Genomic DNA, 24,406 nt, shown 5'->3' with positions numbered 1-24,406 from the left:
TTATTACTCTTTCTTATGTGCCAGTTGGCATTAAAAAAAGATTTAGGATTTTTTAGCTTACGAATCTTGCTCTGGCGTGATATTTAGCTTATTGTAAATACTATTTTCTTTTTTCTTCAGTTTTGTTTTAAATTGAATTATTTAATTTTTCTGGCAATATGTTATTATGAATATGATAAAAAATTCTTTTGCTATTTGTAATTACTATTTGTTTTTACAAAGAGATTGAAAATAAAATTGAGATTCACAGTTTTTAAGAAAGATTTTAGATTTTTATACTAAACTTTCATTGATAAAAAGCAACAGGACAGCAATAAATTCACGAAATAAAAATTTAATTTTTTTTAAAACGTCAGTTTTAAATCTTTTTTTTCTATATTTTATGGACTTCAAAAATATACTTTTAAAAACATATCAGTGGACATTTCTTTTTAGCTTTGTAGTTTCTAAATATAGATAATATTTTTTGCGTTCCTTAGCTTTACATCATCCAGAATGTATACATTTTTCTTTTATCAATTACTATGCATAACTAAACTATATTTCAATTAAAGCATATTAGAATTTGATAGTTTAGATAGATAAATTAACGTCCCGTTTTAAAGCAACACTAAGGTTATTTTGGGACGGACCTCGTAATTTTGAATTGCAGTCAGATGTCGAGAACGAAATCTGAGCTGGAACCCCTCCAAATTTCCACACAACACCAACGAATGGAAGGGCGTTTGGCCCCAAAGGATTTAATGTGCACCATACCCACTTACACGTCGGTTCTTATGTGGAATTGGGTTTCGAACCTGGAACCTTCCGATTTCGAAGGGGAGACATTACCACCAGGCAACAGCGGTCATATTGAATAGTTTATTTGCCTCTTCGCATGCAATGATAAGTCTGATTCGTGCATTAATTTGCTGAATTTTAAATTTTAAATATGTAATTAAGTTAAAGTATTAACAATTTAAAATGAAAAAAATCACTTAAAAATGTTGCAATATCTCAAATGTACTCATAATAATATAGGAATTAAAATAATAATAAATGTCCCCATTAGAATGCGTCATCTAATTAGGAAGAAACGCTGTAAAAATGGATCATAAAATTTAAACCTATTCAAAAATATTTTCATAATAATGTTAACACATCTAAGCATATTTCCAGAAAGTTTCATTTGAACAGAATGTAGGTGTTCCGGTATGTATGCACTATATGTATTTTATTATTATTATTATTATTTGTATAAGAATATTACTTCCTTGCTGTTCATCTGTTTTAAAGATCATGTTCAAAGGACATTCAAGTGAGTTCATTTTCTTTAACTTAGCCTAAATTAAGAAATATGTACGTAAATAATACGTAATAAAAATAAATGATCCTGCAATTGTTATTGCAAATCAATATATTAAACTTTGATAAAGAGCAAGCTGTTTACATTCTAATGAATGGTTAAATTTTTTGAATATATTTGAATTCTACCACATAAAGTAAATTTAAAGGCTATCGCGAAATAACGCCCAAATTACATTTAGAAATAAGACTAGTCCTCATAAATCTTATAACTAATGCAATTCATGCAACCATCCACAAGATTCGAGTGATATGCCATTTGATTTTCAGCGCTTTCAATTGTTATTCGATTTATTTTCTCAATAATTATAATTAAAGTTAAAGGAAAATCTTTGATACTTGCTAGTATCAACCAAGAAATATAAATTTTTTCTCACAGTCAGAATATACTTTAGACTTTAAGAAATTCCAAACAATTTTTAAACATATGCACCAAACAGTGAGATTAAAAATGTCGTTTATGCAAGTTTCAGAATGGTAATTTATTAGGTATTATTAAATTCCGTTTGAGAGTTCCTGAAATCTCGTAAAAGGTTGAAAATAAGAATTCGAAATCCCTACGGTGTAAAAATGCATGTGTTTTTATTTTATACTAGCCGCCTTTGGCGACCAGCCGGTTCGCCAATCTTAATGTTCGTTAAAATTTTAATAATTAAATATTTTATGCAATTTCTACTTTAATAGCTTCTTCATCAAAATATTTTAAAACTTCAAATTTTGATTATCATATAATTCATTCATAATATTATAAAGGCCTTCAGTCATAACGTAATATGTATCTCTCTCATTTTCTGTTAGCACCCGTAGAATTTATGCTTTAAATTAAAGTGGAAAGAATTTATCTTCAATTAATATAATAATATTTTTTACTGAAACAAAGCATTTTTTTATAATCTGATTACTGAAAATAGAGTCACTCAGCGTTTAAACTTTATGGGCACTAAAGAATATCTTTTTTAATTTATGTAATATCTCAAGAGTTGGTCAACAAAATTTTCTTAGATTCATTATGAGCAGATCGATTAATTAACAATGTTTAAATTTAAATGCATCAAACACTAAGAAAATAAAACGAATCGTTTAAAATAAACAGTTGAAAACAGGTTTTAAAAAACTACTTAAAAAACGATGTACTTAAAACTATAAGCATATACAAAAAATATATAACTAACATAAATACAATTTACTTACAAAAGCATGCAACTAACCCAAAAATAAATTAAATCATCCATTGATAACGTTGTCATGGCAACAATCAGAACAGAATGCGCATGCGTGAATTTTCTTTGCCGGTTACGTAACGCAAATACGTGATTTTTTTCTACGCCAGTTGGGGTAACGCTATGCGGATTAGAAATTTTTAATTTCCTTTATTCTGTTTTATTTTAATTCAAAAGTACTTTAGAATGAATCTGAAAGATTGATTCATTAACAATGTTTAATTTTAAATGCATCAAACATTAAGAAAATAAACAGAACCGAGTGAAATAATCCGCCGAAAAATCTTAACCCTAGCCTCATTACTGTTGGGAGAAAAAAAAATTGAAGCCTTTCTCGTTTGGCGCTGGGGATAATGGAAGATTTTTTTGGCGGAAAAGTTGGCGGTGGGGAAAATGGAAGATATTTTTGGCGGGAAAGTTAGTTTTTAATTAATAATTAAAATTCTAATTAAAAATTCGAAAAAAGAAACCCCAGGTGCACATTCCCAACCTCCAAGGTATACATGTACCAAATTTGGTAGCTGTATGTCAAACGGTCTGGCCTGTAGAGCGCCAACACACACACACACACACATTGAGCTTTATTATAAGTATAGATTACATACATACAAAATAAATGCAGATAAATTTGTGAATATAACGACTCGTTAATTATAAAATAAATATTTTATGCACAATTTTAAAAATACGCTTTCAATAACAGATATTTTTGAGTTATTTTCTACTTTTTAGATTATGTAGATATAAAATCGTGAAAAGTTATCTACAGGCACAATTCGTATGAAATGAATGTAATAAATATATTTAAATACTGCATTGACAATGAGAACACAGATGGGAAATGGATTATCTGAGTAAAATTATTTAAAACTCTTCTAGAGTTTGGAACAATTTTACTCATATTTCCATCAAAATGAGAAAATATCAATCGCAAAATTTCATAATTGCAAAAAGAATTTTTTTTTTAATATTATGGATTGGCGTTGATTTAATTCTGCATAACAAGTAAGTCATTGGATTGTCACATTATCACAGTGACATTACTTTTTGAAATATATTTTGTTTCTAAGAACAACAACAACAAAAAAAAAAGTGTTATTGCATTTCAACTTTAACCCTTTCATTATTGACCGGCTTTACCGGGTGGGAAAATTCTATAGTGGTGAGCTAGTTTCTGTTTCAGACAAGTTACAGGATGTAAAGCGAGTTCATGCTTGGTGATAATTCATTTTACATCCTACACCATTCGTATGAAACAGAAACTGGCCCGCCAGGATAGAATTTGCACATTTGTTTCGGCTGAATCAGAGTAAAAGGATTAAAAATGCAGACAAGGATAGTCACAGCAAGCGCAATTATGTTTATCATGTAATCATGCTTAAACGAATGAGAGCTATTTAAAAAAACAATCATTTGTCTTATATTTCAATAATAAAATTCAGTCAACAAAACGAGTTGAGTGATTATAAATATGCAGATCTTATATATACAATAGATATGCAAAATAGACTTCTTATGAAATTTTATGTGACAATTATATTTAATTAAAGACGATTCACAAAGCATCAACTATTTGTAAAATGAAGGCAACATATTTAAAAAATTAACCGACTTTCTGACTTAAAATTTTAGATTTAAAAAAATACAACAAGAGAGGAGCAGTGAATGCATAAACATTTACTTTAAAATATCCCCTATTTATGGATACAGTTAATTATATTGCTGGAGTTGGAATTTTATCAGATTATTGTGGGAAAAGAATTTATTTAAATTATAAATAATCAACATTTTTGCTCATTTTCTCAATTCTATCAAACAATATTTTGTGCAAATTAAGTATTCCAGCTACTGTGCTAATATACATACATTCACAGATGGATATTTCGATTCTTGAGAAATCTAAAATGATGATATTTATCAAAATTCTGCTTTTACTTTCTCGTATAAGAAGTATAAAGAAAAAATTCAAATTGAATTCGCAAATAAAAAAATTGGAGCTCTAGAATTTGATGAATTTCCTTGTTTTAGATTTCCCTGAGTTCGAAAAACACATTTTTGGAAAATGTTTGTCTGTAACAAAGACAACTCAAATGCTTTGAGCTAGTTAGATAAAATTTTATATATGGTCTTTACACCAAAGTTTGAGCAAAATCTATTCCGAGGAAGTTTGCCTGTGCGGATGTACGAATATGAATTAATATTATAATTATAAATCGAAAATAACTAGATGAAGGAATTTCAGCACAATGATTTAACGTCTGTCAGTCTGTAATTTCAGAAACATGTAAAACCATAATTGAAAAACGCAATGTCTTAAATATATGAAATTTTGTATTTGATTTTGTGACAGTATTGTAGTTCTTTTCTATTTTTTTTCTCAATCGATTGGGAAAAAACACGTCTAAAACGCAAATTCACTTTATTGGAGAGTAAGTTAGAAAGTTTATTGGTGGCCCTTCTCTCTAGTTAATTTTTTGGCATTTTCAATACTTCTTTTGCGTTTATTTCTTGTAGGAAAAAATAAAAAAAATATGTGCAATACCAATAAGAGGAACAGCGTCCGATGTCGGTGGCATAGTTTCGGCTACCAAGAGGAGGAACACAGTTAGAGATAACAGGATAGTCACTCCTGAAAATGTACAAACGGTTAGAATGGTATTTTTTGGTAGATTACAGTATACACTATGTAAGTATAATATAACAAATCTGCTGACAAAATAATTTAAAAAAATATAATGTTATACAAATAATATTTACTATATTGTTTTGTTTTTTATGCAAATATTTCATTGCTTTCATCTGATGTTTGTATTGATTAAATTTCCAGTGCATTACTAATAAATGCCAGCTGGTCATCAAAGGCGACTTTAAATTATTGAAATAACATAATTTTACTTTGCAAAGTTAATTTATGTTACAGTTGCATGATTAAAAAAAACACATAACTTTAAACTGTCTAAATTGCCTTGCATAATAATGTGACGTTGCATTCTTTTTCATTCAACAATACCAACTATGAATCCCAAAATAAAATATGCTTAAATTATTTTACAATAAGCTTTTTATAGATCTGAAGTTCAAAATTTAAAATATCACGTGAGCAGGATTTAATACAATAAGTCGTAGTTGTGCAAACGTGGAATAAATCTTATTTTCTATATTATAAGTTGATAAACGTTAATTTCGTTTGGAATTAACATTTCTTGATAGTTTGATTTCCAAATTACCATACAAAAATTATTTACAATGCAATATTATTTTTGTGAAAAAATTCTATAGCATTTTTTTAAAATAACGTTTGTAAATTACTTCAAAATGATATTTTTACAGACATTCTTATAGATATGCCGTTCAGAATTTAAACTTCTATATAAAGCGTTATACATCACAAGTTATAAAGATGATAGATATCACCTAACTTAACATCCATATGATTGATTGTCAATGATACGACGATCAAATATATTACAGAGTAACCAGAATTATGTTTCATTTCAACCATATCAAAATTATTTTATAATTTTCATACCAGCGTCCTTCTATGCTTCAGAAATTTTTTGAATGACATTTTTCTCAGAAGTATTTCGGAATGCTTCTTCTACACACATTAAAAAACGATAAAGAGCTGCTCGGTTTTCCAGGGAAAAATGTTCAATATCAAAGCTTTTCGAGCCGTAATCTACTCCAGCGAACAAACTTTCTTTAGATACCGGGAAGATGACAAAGTATTTCCCAAGATGTTATTGAATTTCTCAAATTTTTATCAGGAATCGGAGGACATTCTTTATCAATATTTATTATAAAATATTATATTTACGCTGTGTTCCATTCTCCCCGAAAAAAATTTAATGCTTACTTTGATGCGCGTCATATTGTATTTGGATTATTTTGTCTGCTTTTTTGCTTTCAAGAATACTAAAAATATGCTAAGAGAATGTTTTGAAATTTAATTGAAAGAAGAATATATACTAAGAGATGTATTGTAAGAAAGAATATTAGGAAATGTATTGTTTGAAATTTTATTTCAATATTTTGACACCTTTCCACGGATTGCAACTCCATGTGTCCTTCCCCACCCCCGAGAAAAGAACAATGCCTAGCTCTGAATGGAATATCTAAAAAGAGGAACGAAACACATGTATGAAATTAGATATGCAAAATTTTGTGATGTGCGTAGCTCAAAGCTGAAACTAGCTAAATGAACAAAATTTTGACATATGGTTTTACTATAAGAATCCTGGCTATGTATCAAGGTTTCGTCCACTTTATCAATGAGTTGATTATGTGTTAGTCTCTTTATTAGTACATAAATGAACATGGATCCCCCCCCCAAAAAAATGCACCAAATCTTTACAGTTTTGAATTTTCATCAAAATCTAGACGGTCAATAGGTCTAAATATAACTCAAAATTCATATTCTATTGTTTCAAAATCCTCCATATTATGTAAACCGGCATACTATGATTTAATCTTACACAAAATCGATATGAGTTAGTAAATCAGAGAATTAAATTTCCCCCACTGCTTGTTAAACAAAATCAAAAAGTGTTAGAAAATTTAGTTTATGAAAACCACTGGAGAACCGATTTCATAACTAAAATTGAAAATCAATTTGTTGTCATATCTAATGTTCTTGAAGATAATGTAATTTGCTAAAAATTTAAAATCGTATTTTTTAATAAAAAATAGCATACTTTGAAGAAATAAAAGGTATTATGTTAGTCAGGATTGAGGGCGACAGTAGGAGCATTTTATAATTTATTTCTTACCAATAATATAATTTACTATTTTCGTGTTAAAAAATGTATTTTACATATCTTGACAAAAATTCAATATTTTAATGAGAATAGATATGGCAAGAAACTCACTGAAATATTATTTCAAACCTGTTTATTTTTTAAATATTTATAATTTTCATTTCATTGTAATCTGTGTAATCACCTGCATTCGATCCTTTTAACAGCAATATACTGATATTTTACTGTACAAAGCAGTGCTTGAGCCTTTTCCTTTCATCCTCTTTAGTCACTCTCATCTCTTTTGTATTTACTATATTTCTCGTTTCAAATCTAATTCATTTCGTTTCAGCATTGATTTGACCATTGGAAATAGTAAGTCACATAGGGTGCAATCATGACAAGACAGGAAGCTATCCTGAAATCCCATTCATGATATGAAACGTATTGATAGACACTGCATTTCGTAGTAGGCATTGCTCAAATTAGTGAAGAAGAAATTATTTGTTTTGGAATAGACCAGATCATTTTTTTTTGATCTGCTCATTCAGAGAAGTAAAGATATATGGTTTATTTGTTAGATCTATTGTTCTGTTCAAGTGTGCATCAAAGAATGTTAAAGAGGAATTTCATTTTCCTGAATCATAATCAAATGACAAGAAAAACTCTTTAACACAGTGGTAGAGTTAGTTTGGGCCATTTAGTTTTCTGTATGAATCACATCTAATTTTTCATAATTTGTATCTAATTACAAATGAGTTGCTCAATTTATTTTTAAAATCTATTTGCTATGAAGAAATTAAAAAGTCAGAGTAATATGATTGGTAAAATAATTAAAACTTATGAACTATCATACTTTATTCTAAATGGAAAACACATTATAATCTTAAAACATAAATTGCCATATTCATCAGAGACATTTGAGCGAGTTAATTCAGCAGTAAGCAGGAAACTACTTGAGCACTGTCTGTGTTCGATTTATTGTTCTTTTCACATAGTTTGGCCTTGTTCTGCATGTATTTGCCCTGCTCTGATGGAACAATATTTTAATTGATGATTCATTACTTTTGATTCCTCTGGCCTTCTTATGGATCCCTTAAAAATTCTTGCCTAATCGGTCACACTTAAAGACCGTCTAAAGCATTCACAAAGTCATAAAGGAGACCATCTAAAGCATGGTAAAATATAAATTATATTTAAACTTTATCACCTGTACCTTGCACAAAATGAATTCTTTTTTTCTTTTTCCTTCTTTGCTATTTTAAAGTTTTCTTTTTAAATTTTGTGCACAATATTTGTCACTCAATTTTTGAACAAATTATATGACACAATATTGTGAATATTGAAATTATATGACACAATATCTGTGTCCTTAACAAGAGGTCGAAAAATTAACCAAAATCTACTAACCAAGTGTGAGTTTCTCTCCGGAGTCAGGTGGTAGAGTAAAACCTAGCAATGCCATGGATGAGATGAGAACGCAGGGGATGATGAGGTTGAAACCGTAGTAGAGGGTTCTACGTCGGATGTGGATGCAGAACGTGATGTCCACATAAGGTTCGGGGCAGCAAGCGTACACGATCTCGTTGCGGGTGCCTGGCATCTCTGCGATGGGTAATGAAATATAATTATCATATTTAATATATTATAATTAAATATATTTACTTATATTTCAAAACCAGCCAGAAATACGCCACTGCCGTGTGGCGCATTTTTAACCCCTTTATCCGTAGACTTATATAAACTTAGATTTCATTAACTAGTGAATGACAACAAATGTGTATTCATTTTACTTATTTTCATTCCATAAACTTAACTGCAATAAGTTAGAAATTTAAAGTGATATGAATAAGTATAAAAGATAATAATACTTACGACTTCTAGATAGAAAAATAACAAACAAATATTTGATTTTTTTTAACCAACTTGTTCGTTGGGCTATGTCACAGAATTTAAATCATTAATGTATATTTTTAAATAAAAATTTTTTAATGATGCAATATATACCTAAAATTCATATCTTATACTGAAGAAAATATTGTGCCCTTTATGAAACAAGTATACTAGATCATAATTTTTTTAATTTCAAATTAGTAAAACAGGAGTTCATACTCTTCAGCAATGTGAAGTGTTTTATAATTTTTTTATTCATTGAAAAATATGTTGTATTCCTACATTAATATCTTCTCCATTCTTGAGTAAAAATAATGCTTTGACTATTTATTTCTAAATTTGAGGATAAGTTTTAATAAAATCAGAGATTATTTATAAATGGTTCTAGGTACAAAAGTATTTTCATTTCAGACAATAAAGCTTGTCAATTATAAATTGTTAGTTACATTTTTAAGCTAACAAATTTTTAATTGCTTGCCTGTCTTAATATAAGCATAATTTTTTAAATCTTTGTAGCTTGATAATGAATCGTTTGCCGTCATATATATAACATAGATTTAATCAAATTCCTAGGAAATATTATTAATTTTGCATTGTGAATTGAAATTGTATTGTAAATTTGTAAATTGAGAATTCCAATTTTTTAGTTATGACTAAAAATATAAAAATAAAAGAATTTTAGCTATATCATTCTAATTCTGTTTTATAATGCTAAAAATACTGAGAAGCAACACATTTTAGCATTTCAAAATATTGCAATATCTCAAATAAATTGCAGTTATACTTTAAAAAATATATTAAAACATTTTTTTTTATATATGAGTAAAAAAAAATGTACAAGTATATCTTATATTAAAAAGAAAATCTAATTAACAATCTGCATGAAATTATTTTTAATTATGCTTATAATTTAAATCTGCAACGTTAAATATTAAACTCTATAAATATTTGCTTTAATTAATAATTTCGTATAATAAAGTATATCAAATCATCATTTCAAATTAATGCAATAATTTATATCGGATATATTACTTCAAAAATAGAATTTAGTTTTAAATGAAAATACAATGAATAATTTTAGGATAAGTTTATCAGTCCAATAAAAGTAAATACAACTGCTTTATTTCGATCAGGAATTAAATTGATAAATGATAGCCTCATCTGTTGGCACAGTACCTGTAAATAACGCTCCTTCTGAAAATGTGGTGCCTATGACTAAATTATTATTTGCAAGTGCAAAGCGTTAATGACTAGTTTTTGACTGGTCAATGCATTAAGGCAACATTTGGCATTTAGTAGAATAGCGCCAAATCTTGCGCCAGAAAGGATCTAACAATAAAATACTTCGTATTGTTAGTATGCTTTCTGACTCATGAATATGAATATTTGCATCGTAAACTCAAAAGCTATTAATCATAAGAATATCACCGGAATTTTTTTTTTCAATTTAAAAATAAATAGTGGTATTTTTTCAAAATGCCTTGTAATTAAAAAAAAGGATATTATCCTCAACTTTTATCGATTTTTAGCTTAGATTTAAACCGTTTTTATTGCTTTTATAAACTTAATTACCCGCTTTTAGTCTATTGTTAAATATTGTGGTATGAAGACATTGTTTGTTCTTGGATAATGTAACCTGCATGTACTGCACCTTAGAATAATTCTTTATTTATATTCACTACATATTCTGCTCAGTTTAACTTCTCTTGTATAAGGGTAAGAGAAAAATTCCCAATACAAATATTTATATAGTTTTAAAATAAAAACAAATTCAAGTATAGAGGATGAATAAAATAAGAATATAGTTAATTTAAACATGTCTGAAAATAAATTAAATCTGTGAAAAAGAGTAAAATTGAGTAAAAAATTTAATTTAAAAGATATCACTTTTAAAAATGATTAGTCAAAACTGAAATGGCTTTTGTAAAAATTATTGAAATCATTCAACTACTTATAAAACGAAGGCATCCCATTTTTTTACTGGATTTGAACTTTTTAATGTAAAGGATAGAATACGGGCACTCAAAGATGGACCCACTCGGTTATTGAACTTTGCCTTACTAGATTATTCAGTTTCCGTCTTTTGATTGTCTAGTTTGTTGAAATTTGCGAGTAGTTAATTCTGAATTAACATTTTGTCAAAGACATTACAAGCAAATTTAAACTATTCACAATGGATTTCCTCCAACTTATTAGAAGGGCCTTGAAAGTCTGGTGTTAAGATTTTGGCTTCGGAACCGGAGGATTCGAGGCTCGAGACTCAATTCCACCAAAGAACCGTCGTATAACGTCGTATAAGCGGGCTTGGTGTATGTTAAATCCGTCGGGTCAAACGACCTCCCATTGGTGTGATGTGGAAGTTTGGAAAGGGGGTTGCCAGCTCAGATGTCATCCTCGTCATCTGACTATGGCTCAAAATTAGGAGATCCGCTCCGAAATACCTCTGGTGTTGCTTTAAAACGGGACATTAATATTACTAATTTAAACCTCCGACTTCGTAAGAATAGTTCAAAATTCCATAGGAGTTCAACGGTTTTCCACGTGGCTCAATTTTACCATTGAACGTTTCAGTAAATATTATTTTTCTAGTAAATTAAATCAAATGAATTTGAATTCAAAACTGAACACCAAATTATAGGGAAATAAAATGCATAATATGCTTTCAAATTGACATTCCAATTTTTCAATAGACTTCTTTTAATATAATAACAGTCTGCGGCAAAATATTTAGTAATACGACCTCTGTTTTATGAGTTTTCTGCTGTTGTAAACCTATTTGGAAAACAGAAAATGCTTAAATGGATAAAAATAGTGAATAAAAAAGTTATTCATTAGTGAAGAAAAATTTTATTTTAAGAAATATAAGGTTTTTTTGCATAATATTTTTATTGATGTCTAGGCAACTGTTTTTTAGTTTACTTATAGAATTTTTAACAAAATTGAAAGCGATTCTGCGTTGATAGAGGCATGAAGAAAATTTCAGTTTCAAACTTTAGTAGAAGGTTTTTAAAATTCTGTAATATTTATTAATGTAGAAACTGGTTATTTCCAGGTATTGAGTCTACGAAAATAATTTTATTTACAAGTTACATATCGACAGATGAAACGGTCTTTTCAGGTTTTGTCGAATTTTATATGCTTCTGAAGAAATTTTGTTATTACGTATTTGATTAAGGTTAAGTTATAAAAAGTTTCAATCCTCCCCTGCAGAGAAATTTTTTAAAAATATATGAAGTTTATATTACTGTTCTTAGCTAGGTACTCGATATCAAATCTTTAAAGATAATATTTTTTTTAGCTTCTCCAAAAAAAAAAAAAATCATAAACAGATATTTTTTTTTATAATTCATATGTGTCAGTCTGATTACAAACATTCCTTTTGCTTTAAGGAATATAAGCATACTGATTCATGATGGTTTTCGTATTCAATTTATAAAAGGACTTAGTTAATGATTGGACTTAATTAACCTTTATTTATTAATAACCTTTATTAATTTTTTTTACCTCACTGAACGCTTAAAGGAAAGATTATTGACGCAATTAAAAATATTATAAAATCAAAACTAAATTAGAGTTTGTGTAAATATTCAGAAACTGATATAAATAGATGATAAATAGGAGAAATGAAGCTACTTGTAGTAGCCAGAGTAAAAAAAGATCATTAATTTGATTTATGAGTTAGCAATCTTAAAAATGGTAGTTTATACCCGACAACCATTGTAATGATGGGTTCACTTCCTGGTTTCTTTAACTATCCTCATCATTTCCAAAACGTATTTTTGATTTATGAGCCATGCTTATATAAGTTTATGAAGAATGAGTTGTCGGAATGAGTTTATTGCCACCGGTCGAAAAATTTTGATCAGATGAGAATGTGGCGAGTGGTTTTCGACGTTAGGCAACTTATTTATTAGCCATTTTATAACAATTTTCATGAAATGTGTCCCTTGTTTTTAAAATAATTTTTAATACAAATATTTCCTGGAAATAACTGCTTTAATATGCAATAAAATGGCATAGGCTAGAAAAATAAAGCTGTTTTTCTTCATCATAGTCATTAATGACCACGAAGTTATTAAAGCCATATGTAACCATCCATTTTCAAGAGATGCAATAAAATACATTGGACCATGATCTATTTATAGATGGATTAGTTTAATAACGTTTTATAATTCATTATTATTGATACATGGAAACTAATGTGTAGACATATTCTGTTACATAAATTCGGTTTAAATGAGATATTTCTGTTACAGAACCAAATGAAATGTTCATAATTTTAAATGTTCATGACCATAAAAGGTTATTTAATAAACCTGTTTCAAACAAGTAACAACAGTTCTCTATTTTTGTTAAAATCTTCAAATATATTATTCAATTAATAATTTTTGTAATATCTATTAAAGAAGTATTACTGGTGATAATTTCATGTCGTTATTTACTTGTTATTAGCTTCAAAGGATGGATTATGCAATGCTGAATGAGAATTTACAGATGCCAATTTAACATTATTGCAAATCGTTCATTCGATGTGAATTGCGTGATAACTAATCCAAAGATATGAATTTTAATTTTTTGGCAGCTGCTAACTATATTTTGCTTATGTTAGTGCTAAATATATTTAAAAGTTTTTTTAAAGTCTCTAAAGGTTATTAATTTTTTTTTAACGTGAAGAATACATAAGTTGATAATATTATCTTTTTATTCTGTGTACTTATGCAATTCAATGATAATTATAAATATTTTTTGAGATTCCTTGCTTTCTTTCTATAATACTAACTTAATATACAATTTAATAAAAACTTTTTTATCTAATTAATAAAAAAATTTAAACTTTTTAAATTAAACTAAAAAAGTTTTAGTAATAGCGTAAAATGTACTGTTTAAATAAGTTGATAATGAGAGTGCTGCTGTATATGTATCGGGAGGAAGAAAAATTAAAATCGAACATACTATTGCAAACCAAGGAGTGAGTAAAATTTTCAGAATTACGCATGAAGGCGGTAAAAGGCATTGTAAAATGAGAAGAGATTGTATCATCACAAAATGCTATAAGCGGGCACCAGATTTACTAATATTCCGAAGCTGCTATTTTCAGCAATGCCACTAATTGACTGCTAGCTCTCACTGTTAAAACTACTTGAGGTGGGGGAGAGGTTTACCAGAAAGTTGAAAAGAAACGGTAAAGAATCTTATGGCATAGAATACCTTCTAAAAATATACTTTGCTCGTCAGGGAAGTATATAATATTTTTTTTCTTCTTAATCGTTGTTCCGAATTTAATTAAGTTAAAAATATATTTCGAAATTATTTTCTTTTCCATTTAGAATAAGTAGAATGCAAAAATTTATATTTTATTATTTAACTTTCAATTTATGAATATTTTAAATAAATAATCCTTTTGGCAGCATGAACTCTGGGAAGATCTCAAGTTAATACGACTTATTACATTAATAATAGTTAATACGACTTCAACATTAATAAAATGTAAGTGTTACGATAAATGTAATGAACTGTTGATTTTATATAATTTCCGTTGATTATGAATAATCACCAATAGATTTAGCGGTGATTAGGAATGTTCAGCGGTAATTTATACATAATCACGGATTAATCACATTTACTGTAACATAAGCAAGTTAGAACATGAGTGGGAAAAAGTGATAATTGGTTTTTACCTTTTTTTTTTTTACAAATTTGTAAACTGTGTTCATTTGTAAAGACTATCCCAAGCAAATGCAATCTATTGATGCCTGCTACATTTAATTTAAGGGATTCCTCGAATTCTGTAAATGTAATATCTCGAAATATTATTCTTCTACTCTTAAGTTTCAGTTAAAGTCACAGAGCAAATGTAATAAAAATGCACCAAAGACAGGGAGTGTTTTCTGGTTATCACTCATCTAAGCCCAATACTACTTTCACATGTTAGATGCCATGCTGATTTCACAGGGCTCGCCCATCTAAAGAACTTGAATTTTTATTATTTGTAGAATATTTCGGTGAAATCATATGTTAATATGTGTAATTATTCGTAATGCATTTGTATCGACGACCTCCCCAGGTGCTGAAATATGTTATACATATAAATAAAATTATTTTTACATGTTTTATATTGCACTCATTTCTTTATACTAGTTTAGTAACGATGATATATTGAAATATCATCGTTTATTTTTCATATAATGAACTGATATGAAAATATTGAAAAATTTACTCGAATTATGTGTTTCTAGTAATCCTGGTTTCGCCTGTCACCGGTGACCCCCATGGTGCTACGCGCGATCTCAGTCATCGGGGATCCTCATTGCACTCAACGTGTTATCAGCATTGATCAGAACAGAATGGATGTTTCCAACATGTTATGGTTTTTAGCAATATATTCTTTAGAATATCTGGGGAAATATACATAACTACATCCTTTAACAGAAATGAATTACTTTAAATCATCCATTCTACTCACCAATCAGCTCCCACTCTCCGTTAGTGATGTAGGTGGACAGGTCGCCCCCTTTCATGGAAGACAGCTGCAGGTCGATCTGGTTGCCGTCGTAGGTCCAGGAACCGAACTTCATCTTGCAGCGCTGATCGTCGAAGGGGAACCAAGTGATGTCGATCTTACAGGTGCTTTTGAAGATGCCAGGGGGAATGTAGGTGCAGCTACCATTATTCCTCACCACCACGTTCGTGTGGTAAGTGCCGTCGAACTTCTCGTCTGCGCTGCAACAAATCCACCCCTCGTTTATTCGTTCAAAACTAAAAACATAGAATGCTTGCAACAATTCTCATGAGTTTTCTAATTAAAGAGATTGAAGTTGGCATCCTTATCAACTTCTTATAAAAATAATCGAGTTTTTAACAGTAATTATTATGAATGATGATTGTATATTTACATAAAAGTATCTATAAAGCGATTTTAAATTAAAGTAGTTTCTTTTGAAGATGCCAGAGGAAATATAGGTGCAATAGAAGATGCAAACTATTAAGAAGGATAAAAATAAGATATATTGTTAATTTTAGGAACAAAAACAGCATATACCAGACAATTTGACATGATTTTTATTTTGTGCTAAACGTTATGGATATTGCTAATAATTTATAGATAAATAAGAAGTTTACTTCTGGTGGAAAAAATTATACATGATATGATAAAGTGTATGTAAAAAAAAAAAAAATCAAAGACGCAGAAATACTTCCAACCAGCAACATAACCGAATAGTTTTACGAGAAAAGTAATGAATAAGAACAATATTTATATAAAAAATGTTTCTTGATGCAAATTTAATAGCCAAAGCAAATGCTTAAGATACTTTTTTCACAATTTGAACGCTTATTCTTCATATTTGGAAATTTAGGCATAACCTATTTTAACACTATTTGTAAATCACATGTATAAAGTCTTACAGATATACTTAAATTCTTTGATATAATTTTTACAATTTAGCGAATGTATTTAACACTCTTGATTCATTTGCTGGATATAAAAAATTTAGTACCATAATGCATACATTTACTTATCTATTGCATTTCATTTGAATACTACTAAATGTTTTCCTTGTCTCTTTATATCGCTATAATAAGAGAGAACTATAATTACAGAATAATACAAAATAGAGACTCATATTCTTTTCAGTTTCCAATATCTAAAATCCGACAGTAATTCTAGGATATGGCAGTTATTGATTAGTTGTAATCGATAATTCCTATTATGCTCTATGATAATCAAAGTATATGTTTTTATTTATAAAATGCATTATTAATAGACGTGTACTTACTATTTTTATATATATTTCTATTTATTAAACGATGTTTACAGAAAAAGCCCATAATTACTAGCTCATAAAGTATGATTCATTTATAAATTGTAATTTCTTATTACGAATTAAAGATACATTTCCCAGAATAACTTACTAGTTTTACGATAAATACATCAAAACTGCAACAAGTTTTAATAACGTATATTATTATGAAATGCGAGGCGAACTAACAATTATAATCCATTTCGCCGCGAGTCTATCGGCGCAATATGGAATGTAGGTAAAGATCGAAAAGGAGAAGCTCTCATTTAATCCAGTGGAGCTGAGTAGCAAGAAGGGAAATAATTCAGTTTTAAAGCAGAATCTATTGGAGAAGGGTCTATGAGACTCAGAGTATCTAAATATAATAAAGGAGGCTTCGATTAACTTCTATATCTAATGGTATATAATTTTGTAATTCATACACTTTTTTATTATTGGTTATTGAATAACAGTGTTTTGTATTTTCTAGAGATTTTTCTTAAGTCATATTTCCCTCTTAATTAATACCTAATCTCTTTGGATATTAAATACTGAAAAATAATCTATGAATCCTAAAAGTTTTGGCTTTTTTTCCCCATTACTTTTAGCCAGCGGTGTACTACTTATAGTTAACCGAGCGTATACCGGAATAGGGAAGAGTCTAAGGGAGATGGATTACGATATGCATTGAACAAAAACCTTGAGAAGATTATTACATTCAGTTAAATTTCCGTTCCAAGGTCAATAAATGTATATACAAAAAAAAAAAAAAAAAAAACTTAGCGAAAGAGATAATAATTATAATTACCTTGAAGTGTTTATGAAGTATGCATAAATTATAACAACAACAGCAGCTTGGGAAAATAAGCATTTCAGATTTAATCTTTTGAAATATTTCAACTATGAATATAATAGAACTTTATTTTTCAATGAGAATTTATATTTACTTATTTTAAATCTAATAAATAATTTCTTTTGACAAAAAGGATTATCCATGCTTTCATATCTAAGCAAAATTTTGACTTCATTATCTAAATGCTAAGTAATTGGTAATTCCATAGAAAAATTATATGAATAAAGAAAATAAAGAAAAACAAACGTTGAAATAAAGAAAAATAAACAATTAATGTTAATTTTGGGTTTTATTTTAAGCTTACATGTTGTGTGATAAACGAAGTGTCAATATTTAGATTAGAATAAATGTTGTGTACGATTTTTTATATAATAAAATTTAAAGATTTTATTTAATTCCTCTCCTTTGAATTTACTTGGAATCCGGATCCATATTTATATAACGTTGTTATTACAGGTCAGTTGCCGGCCTCCAACCAAAAAGAACATTTACTGAGAAATAAAAAAATGTACATCAAAAAGCAAGTCACGAAAAAAAAATATTTGCAATAAATCTGACTGTGTTGATTTTCTTTCTTGCTTCTCATTATTGACATATCTTCAGGCACACATTATGAATGATTGAAATACAATCGAAGCTGATAAATTTAGATTAGAGTTCGTCTTTTAAATTATAGGAATCATCCCATAGGACGGAGTTTTTTGTGTAGCTAAGTTTAACTATGAAAGCAAAATTACAAAAAATAAAGTTTAAGTCATAAGGTCGTTCTTTTTTCTACCTTTTTAGTTTATTAATTCGTTCATAATATTTCATCCTTCCTCTGAAAAATAGCATTTTCTTGCCGTAATAAACCGAAACCAAGGCCTTTCTGTAATAAAAAGATAAGTGTTCGAAATGTATCCGAATGCTACGTATAACACAAGAGAACTGACGGTAAAGCCAAAAAGACTAGTTAGGGTTACGCAGTAATAACAAAAAAAGAACAAGAAAAGAATTCGGAGGGAGATCAGAAACGCAAATGATTCTATAAAGTGGAAAATTACACAACCCAGCTCTGTTTCTTTACATTACTCTTACCCCCTTCCCCCTCCACGCTGATGAGTAAAGGCTAAATATGAGCAAACTGAAAATCAGAGTACTGAAACTATATTTGTTTCAGAAGTGATGGACACAGGGAGCCATCAAGTGGAATTTAAAAATTGTTCCGGTTTAAAAAGCACATATTCATCACCGCCCCTTGAGTTCGATTTCTAGAAATGCATGGGGAGTACGCCCTGCTGTGAGAGGCGTTTGCTAGTGATGCACATATGACACGCAAAAGGGCTAAAAATATTTTCTTATTAAAATAATCTTATTAAAAATATCTTTAAGTTATGCTCAAGTTTTGATACAAATTAAATAGTAGTTACTCCGATCGAATGAACAAATCGCGAGAAGCTGCTAACATCAGATAAATACAATTGATTTGTTACTATTGAAAATATCTGACCTGTTATACATCAGGACATCGGGCTTCCAAATTCTCCAGGGAGGAATCCGGAGGTCCGCTACTCCTCCGTAATCGCTCGCATTCCACCGTAAGTTGACATCCACCCACTGCTGTCGGGAAAGAAGCACATTCAGACGAAGGACACATTGAACACAACACTGAATATCAGATATATTTATTTATCCAGCCATATCAAAGAAAATATTACCGCAAGCCTCCCTAACTAGAATTCCGAAAGAAAAAAAAATGCCCAAACTCATTTTATCCTTATGATTTGAAGACGGGAGATAATTTGGTAATGGAATGCAGTACACGATTAATAGCATTTTCATTAAGGCATTGGATGTTAGTTGTGGTAATTACGAGTTATATTTTTTGGAAGGAATGCATTTAAGCCGATATTGCATTCAGGTGTTTCTTCCAAAATATTTTGCTATATAAGTTATTTTTAAATTCGAGGAAGTAATGCTGTTCAAGAATAAAAACTGAATCACCTTCAACATAGAATTATGAAATGTCTCTCTCACAAAATATATAAAAAAAAGAGCTCAAATCCTACATCGAAGTAAGGATTACATATTTTTTTTTACTTCCATTCTGCAACAATCAGCAAGCTTTAATTTATTTTCTGAGCTTCACAGATATTGTTCTTGCAGTTTTTATTTCTATGATTCGCATATCTAAACCACTAGAATTTTAGTTCCTCTTAAGACTAATCAGTCCGTTATTAATTCAGGTATTGATACTTGCAATTCAATCGTATAATCTCAGTTACGGTTTGCGTTTAATAATCGAACATTAAAATAGGTAACTTCATAGTATCAAAAGGATTAACCTATTATTTGAATGTTTTTCAGCTATTCTGCAAGAATTAGGGTTTCAAAATGGAGTTCATGTGAAGCCACTTCTGGAAAGTTGAATGAAAAGATAAGAACTGAAATTCTTCAATTTTTGTTAGTAAATGCAAAAACTCAATGGTTGTAACAAAGAAATATGAAATTTAAAATATTTCTCTTAAGAAATAAAAGGAAAATCAGCGTCAATTTAGCGGCAAGATTTAACAATTAAAGAAATGCGTTGAAATCATGATCTGGATTAGCCAAACAAAAATATCATTCGTTATTTTTATTAATTTCCATAATTGACTATCTGGATTAAGTGAAAATAAATATGCTCTTAAAATTCATAGATGTATAAATATATTCAACAAAACATATCTAAAAATAATACACATCAAAAAGATGCATGTAAGTGGAAAAAACAAACATGTCAGCAAACACCAGGCTATTAATAATGATTAATATAATGTGGTAGATAAAAATTTTTATATTCTTATACCATTTATAAACAAATTTACTGTGCATAGGTAAGATTTAGAAGTCAATTTTTTCTTTTATTTAGCTTGAAATGCTTCATGATTGTAAATGCAGATTCTGTAACTGTCCATTCTATCCCTTCCTAGCGGTACATGCCTTATATATTTAAATTTTTGAGTAGCAGTTAGTTATATAATTTAATTATATATTAGCTTCCCGTTTTAAAGCAACACTAGCGCTATTTTGGGACGGATCTCGTAATTTTCAGCCGTGGTCAGATGACGAGGAGGAAATCTCAGCTGGCACCCCCTCTCCAAACTTCCGCCTCAGACCAACGGGAGGACGTTTTAACGTGCACCAGACCCGCTTACACGAAGATTTTTCAGTGGAATCGGGTTTCAAACCTGAAACCCTCCATTTCTGAAGCCGAGATGTTATCACCAGGATATCGCGGTCTTTTGGGCAGTGACACAGTCTTTTATAATTTTTGAAAACTTTATTATCAGATGATGGATTAATTTTACTAAATTTCGATTCCTTACATGTGGGTACACTCAATAATGAATCTGATAAAAAAAGAAATCGAAATTCCGTTAAATTTATGACAACTCAAAACATTTTTTTAATCTAATTTTTGTAGATAATGAAGGCACATATAAAAAAATGTTTTTTATTAAATTTATCGAAAGAATTTGACCAGTGTTATATAATTGTTGTTTACTTACTTCGGCTTCAAAATATAAATAATTATTTCAAATTCTAGATTTGCTGTTTGAGATTATTAAATCCAATTTTATCAAATTTTGTCAACTTAACTTCACATTTGATTACGATATATTTATTATAAAAGAAATTTTATCACACTCATTCTAAACTTGCACATTCATCAATCATCCTCATGTACATGTATATGAACTATAAATCTTCAAATGTTTTCTTAAATGGTTTATTTTTATTAAAGAAATTTTCGATATGATCCGGAATTTTTCTTGAATTAAAACTAGATAATCGTTTTGTCAAGCTGTCTTGACAATGAAATTCCCCCGAGTAGTTCCAATTTCCTTTTTAAAAAAAGTCAAAATATTCTGCTTTTTAATTTTCTTATAGAGGAATTTAAATATGACGGGAAGACGAATAAATTTCTTCATCAATCACATATTTTTTTTCTTCTTTCTTTTCCGTTCGTGATACCTCATCCATCATAAGAAAGGACGGATTTGAAAAGTTAAGATGGAATGCCGAATTGAAGGGAAAAAAGAATGACAGCGTTTTATAAGTCAGTCATTTTCTAATCATAAATATCCGAAAATTTTATGTTTTATGATAAAAATTACCACAATATATTTTATTTTTCCGTAGGTTAATTTATTCAGGTTAAAAAAATAAGCATCTCGAAGTCCGTTCATTATCTTAAAAGGTTGAATGCTAAAATTGTTCACAGAGATAAGGAAGTTTTGCAATAGAAAAAGCAAAGGGAGAGGGGCACTATTTTGGTTATTTGGTATTCATTTATAGTAAGAGAAAAGGACTCACCGAGTATATAACACAAATTTAAAGAAATTCAAAATTACAATAGCATAATTTTATAGCTGTATAAATAACATTTATTAAGAACCAAATGCAATGTAACAAATCGTGACATAAAGTATAATGTAATGTAACAGATAAAGCAGGTATGGGTATCAATATCAACAACAGACTTTTGAGGTTATTAAGTTAACGATCGAAGTATTTGTTGTCTAAGGCTATGCATGTTGCATGCGTTGTTATTCAAATTACAGTTGTGATTTGGACATCTTCCATCAAATGTGTGTTTTGTTATATACGTATTTGACATTTTTTTTTTCTTATTTCATTGACAACTAATATTGTATTCCTGTACTACATTTAAAGTTTGTAAGCTACCTATCGAGGCACTGCTTAATCTGTTTGATGAACAAGTAATCGTCAAGAAACATTGTAAAAATCTGCAACATACCCAGTAATTTAACGCATTTCAAAAATCTAGTAAATATTGAGCAATTTTATGCCAATATCATATCTAAATAGTAAATATAAATACTACTTACAATGAAAATCGGCAAAATTTGTAATAATAATAAGCTAAAACATACCAAGTGTGTTTAAAAAATTAAAAGCTGTATTTTCAATTAACTTTTACTATCATTTAAAACTTCATAAATATAAATTAAATTCAATCTTTTTGTATGTATTATCATAAACTATGGAATGCATTTTCTTAAAATTTTCTCACAAATATTACTATAGAGTATTAAGAATATCTTAATGAACGTTTCTTGATAAGTTATCAAATATCTACTTTTTATTAATTAAAATGCTTTCCATAGCTTCAAAGAAGTATAATCAACATATTTGGTGTCTGTGACGTTAGAAAATAATTTAAATGCTCTTTTGAATAGAGAGCATTTAATAATTTAAATTCTCTTTTGAATCCATACTACCACATTCGGAAATTAATTATTCGTCCATCATCTATTATTTAAAATAATTAGCAAAAACAAAAACATTCTAACAACCACTAATACAGTATGGATTCAATTAATTATTATTTCTTATGAAATAAATGTCATCAATGATCTTATGAAGGTCATCTGAATTTTATATCAAATAAATAGTGTCTTTCCCTTAACCACTATTCATTTTCGAGAGAAATTTTAAAAAAGCATTGCAGTCAAACCTCGCTTAAAGGAGCGATATTTAGCAGAAAGAGATACCGTGACGTTACTTGCTGGATTGCCTTGTATTCAGTCGGAGTTAGACGCTTCTTTGAAGATAGTCCTTATGTCTGTCTACATGGTGTCTAATGCGATAGTGTTGTCTAACGTGACTCCGAAGGCTTAAAGCAAGTGCCTGGAACCCTAATCGATGAGATTTTGTCTTTGATTCATGTTAAGGGCCTAGAGATTGACAGCAACGACATTAGTAAACGCATGTAAAAATATAGCCAGAACTTCTGAAGATCTTATGTTTTTTTAAAGTTTTGGTAGTTTTGTCACAGTAAAAAGTTGCGGAGGAAATGTGATCAGGAGAGGAAGAAAAAACAGACGCAATAGAGCAACAAAATTCCAGTGAAATAAGGAAGAATCTGAAATCAGGGAAATTATTCTGTGATTGAACTGTTGAGAAGTACCACCCTGATAAGGCTGATTATGCATGCTCTGCAAATTAATTTATCGAGAATGCTGTCTCATTTTCGCCAAATTTTGAAATGTGGCCAGAAATGAATGCCTTTACATAATTTTCTTGTATAAAAGCATGTAATATAAATAATAAATTACATTATCATAAATTTGTTTGAGTATTTATTTTTTAATGGATAGTATAATTAAATTTTACATGGATTTCAAAGGAATTTTTTTTTTTTTTTTTTTTGCTTAACGAGTGTTTTGTATTACAGTTAAGATTTGGGAAAGAATTGTATTCCTTAACTCTTTGCGGCGCACTGCCCTTTAAATTTTAAACTAAAAAAAAAATGTAGATATAGTAATACACAGGTTAAATGTTTTGAAGATTTTACTTATCGTTTTGATTTTGGGGGCGTTCCATCACCTGGAACACTGCGCTGCTAGACCTCTGAAAAGTGCATCTAAGCGAGAATTGCAGTAAACGCAAAAATGGTAGAATTTGAATTAAAAAAACACTACGTTATACCTTTGTAGCAGATTTAGCATGATCGAAGGGGCGCCATAAGGAGGCATGCTGAGATTCGATATTGGAGGGCAAGTAAATCTATAGTTATATTTAAAATAGAAAATA

General features: G+C 29.0%; 1 protein-coding gene across 1 annotated transcript in view; it reads right to left on the bottom strand.

The window, feature by feature from the left end:
- Positions 1 to 24,406, bottom strand: part of LOC129968558 (neuronal acetylcholine receptor subunit alpha-7-like) — a 191,113-nt gene that overhangs the window by 19,794 nt on the left and 146,913 nt on the right. Inside the window, exons 4-7 of the mRNA XM_056082572.1 lie at positions 19,314 to 19,423; positions 15,657 to 15,913; positions 8,711 to 8,905; positions 5,107 to 5,193 (exon numbers count right to left, since the gene is read on the bottom strand). Of these exons, the coding sequence (XP_055938547.1) occupies positions 5,107 to 5,193; positions 8,711 to 8,905; positions 15,657 to 15,913; positions 19,314 to 19,423 (649 nt within the window). The remainder of the gene's footprint in view (positions 1 to 5,106; positions 5,194 to 8,710; positions 8,906 to 15,656; positions 15,914 to 19,313; positions 19,424 to 24,406) is intronic.

Source organism: Argiope bruennichi, chromosome 5 (assembly GCF_947563725.1).
Source record: "Argiope bruennichi chromosome 5, qqArgBrue1.1, whole genome shotgun sequence".
In the NCBI taxonomy this organism is placed as follows: domain Eukaryota; kingdom Metazoa; phylum Arthropoda; class Arachnida; order Araneae; family Araneidae; genus Argiope; species Argiope bruennichi.
Note: the sequence above shows the minus strand (reverse complement) of the source record. Positions and strands in the feature narration are given on the sequence as shown.